We start from the raw sequence: 2,453 nt of genomic DNA on the forward strand, positions 1-2,453 counted from the left end.
CAGGATGGTCTGGATCTCCTGACCTCGTGATCCGCCCGTCTCGGCCTCCCAAAGTGCTGGGATTACAGGCTTGAGCCACCGCGCCCGGCCTATTGTGTATTTTAATTGTTTTAATTAGGTTTTAATTACACGATAAATACACAAATATAATCTCCTGTTTTTGTTTTTTAAAATTCTGTATATAAAGACAAAATCCCCTTTTAATAAGCCTTTTTAGCTTATTCCATATGGCTTATATAAACGGGAATGATATGTATGCTCAGTACAAATACAGAGCCACTCTTCTGAAACTCCTTTGTTACCTTACCTTCAGAGGGCAGTACAGCAGCACCAGCGTCCTTTCTGACATGTCGGAGCCCTTTAGGAGGAAGCTTGTACCCTGTGGAAAGAGTGAAAAATGGCTGGGCATGGTGTAATCCTGACACACCTGTAATCCTAGCACTTTGGGAGGCTGAGGCGGGAGGACTGCTTGAAGCTAGGAGTTCAAGACCAACCTGACCAACATAGTGAGACCCCGTCTCTATTTTCTAAAAATGTAGAAAGAGTGAAAAACCCAACCGAAACTGCCATGCTGCACTGACCACTTAGACACTCTACACACGGCAAAGAATAAAGCTGGATGACCTAACAGATTATAAGGGGGGCCCCCAAAGCATTAGAGGAACTAAATAATTAGACAAACATTCTTTTCACTTTTTAATAGGAACTATAGCGGTGTCTTTTGGAGCCCTCATTTACGGAAGGATGGTGAAGAATGAGGGGTTTGTCATCTTGTGTGGCAAGAAGCCTGTGTGTGGAAGGACCCTGAGGCTGGGATTAAGGGAATTGTGTCCAGCTCCCAGCTCTGGCATTTTACTAGCTGTGGATTCTTACACGAAAAGAATTCCCTTTACTTTTGTCATCTTGTCTCTCAAATTAGGTAGACTAGCATTTTATGGTGCACTTTGAAACTTCCAGAGTACTCGTATAGACATGATTATATTATTATAAAATTAAGAGAAGCAAAAGTACTTGAGAAGTAAAAGGAATTATTAATAATGAAGTATTTGTATTGGACTCACTCTTAGAAATGCAGCTCATTTGTAGACATGCTTCTTCATCTGTAAATGCAGCATTGTAATATATGTAATATACATGTACAAATATGATTTCACATGTGTTACAGGGAAGAAATGATTTCCCTCGGGGATGGAGACGTCAGGACCATGTGCCCCCTTCTGTCTATGAAACCTGGAGAATATTCTTATTTCAGTCCTCGGACCATGTCAATGTGGGCTGGCCCGGATCACTGGCGCTTTAGGCCTCGACGCAAACGTATGTAATTCTAGGTGGAATTTTAAGAAAAGAAGTAGTGTACGTGACCAGCCAGTCAGCAGTTAGCCAAGGAAGAGAAATGCCAGTCACAGCCCTGTTGTGTCTCTTAATAAGTCAAAGAAGCATACAGATGAGCCAGCCTCCTGGTTGATCAGTTTGCCTGGCCTGGGATGAAGGGACAGTGAAAATGGAAGCCTCTGAGTGAGAAGAGTGCGTAATGGAGTCAGGAGAACGGGGCTCCCAGCCTCACACTGCTCCCTAGTATACACATGACTTAACTCAGGGGCCATAGGTGGGCATGACCCCCGGGCACTGGAGGGCATACAGGTGCTACTACGCGTGCTGGCATTCTGTAGAACTCTGAAGGGCTGTGCTGACCTTATGTGTTTTGCAATGTCTTTTTGAAAGAAAGGGATAAGCATCTGTTCTATGTTTTGTTTTGCTTTTGAGACAGGGTCTCACACTGTCACCCAGGCTGAAGTGCAGTAGTAAATCATGGCTCACTGCAGCCTTGACCTCCCAGGCTTAAGCATCTTCCCACCTCAGCCTTCTGAATAGCTGGGACTGCAGGGGCATGCCAGCATGCTCCGTTAATTTTTAAATTTTCTGTAGTGACGGCATCCTACTTTGTTGCCTAGGCTGGTCTGGACTCCTGGCCTCAAGCGATCCTCCTGTCTTGGCCTCCCAAAGTGTTGGGATTGCAGGCGTGAGCCACTGCACCCGGCCAAGCATATGTTTCTGATGTGTTTTCTTAGCCACAACACAAATGATAAGTTTAGGATGAAAAGAGGGTGGTGATTGAGCACTCCTACCGTTGTGATGCTCAGACACGATGCCGCCTTGTGGTTTTGATAAGCCTTGATAAGGCTGTCAGCAGATCTTGTGAAATGAGTAAATAGGCCACAGAAGTGAAGTGCTGACATTTGTGTTCACTCTGCAGAAGATGCTCCCTCCCAATCAGAAAACAGAAAGAAGAGTACAAAGAAAGATTTTGAAATTGACTTTGAAGATGATATTGACTTTGATGTATATTTTAGAAAAACAAAGGTTTGTACTGGATTTATTAGGGTTGTACTTTCTTAAATTCTCTTCACACTTGTTTTTCCCTTTCAGATGTGATTTTTTTTTTTTTTTTTTTT

The 2,453-nt window shown here is 43.5% G+C and overlaps 1 protein-coding gene across 1 annotated transcript in view; it reads left to right on the plus strand.

The window, feature by feature from the left end:
- The window catches only part of NCAPH (non-SMC condensin I complex, subunit H), a 31,748-nt gene that overhangs the window by 17,220 nt on the left and 12,075 nt on the right, over positions 1 to 2,453 (plus strand). Inside the window, exons 9-10 of the mRNA XM_011956515.1 lie at positions 1,166 to 1,314; positions 2,255 to 2,361. Of these exons, the coding sequence (XP_011811905.1) occupies positions 1,166 to 1,314; positions 2,255 to 2,361 (256 nt within the window). The remainder of the gene's footprint in view (positions 1 to 1,165; positions 1,315 to 2,254; positions 2,362 to 2,453) is intronic.

Source organism: Colobus angolensis, unplaced genomic scaffold (genome assembly GCF_000951035.1).
Source record: "Colobus angolensis palliatus isolate OR3802 unplaced genomic scaffold, Cang.pa_1.0 Scaffold42, whole genome shotgun sequence".
Taxonomy (NCBI): Eukaryota; Metazoa; Chordata; class Mammalia; order Primates; family Cercopithecidae; genus Colobus; species Colobus angolensis.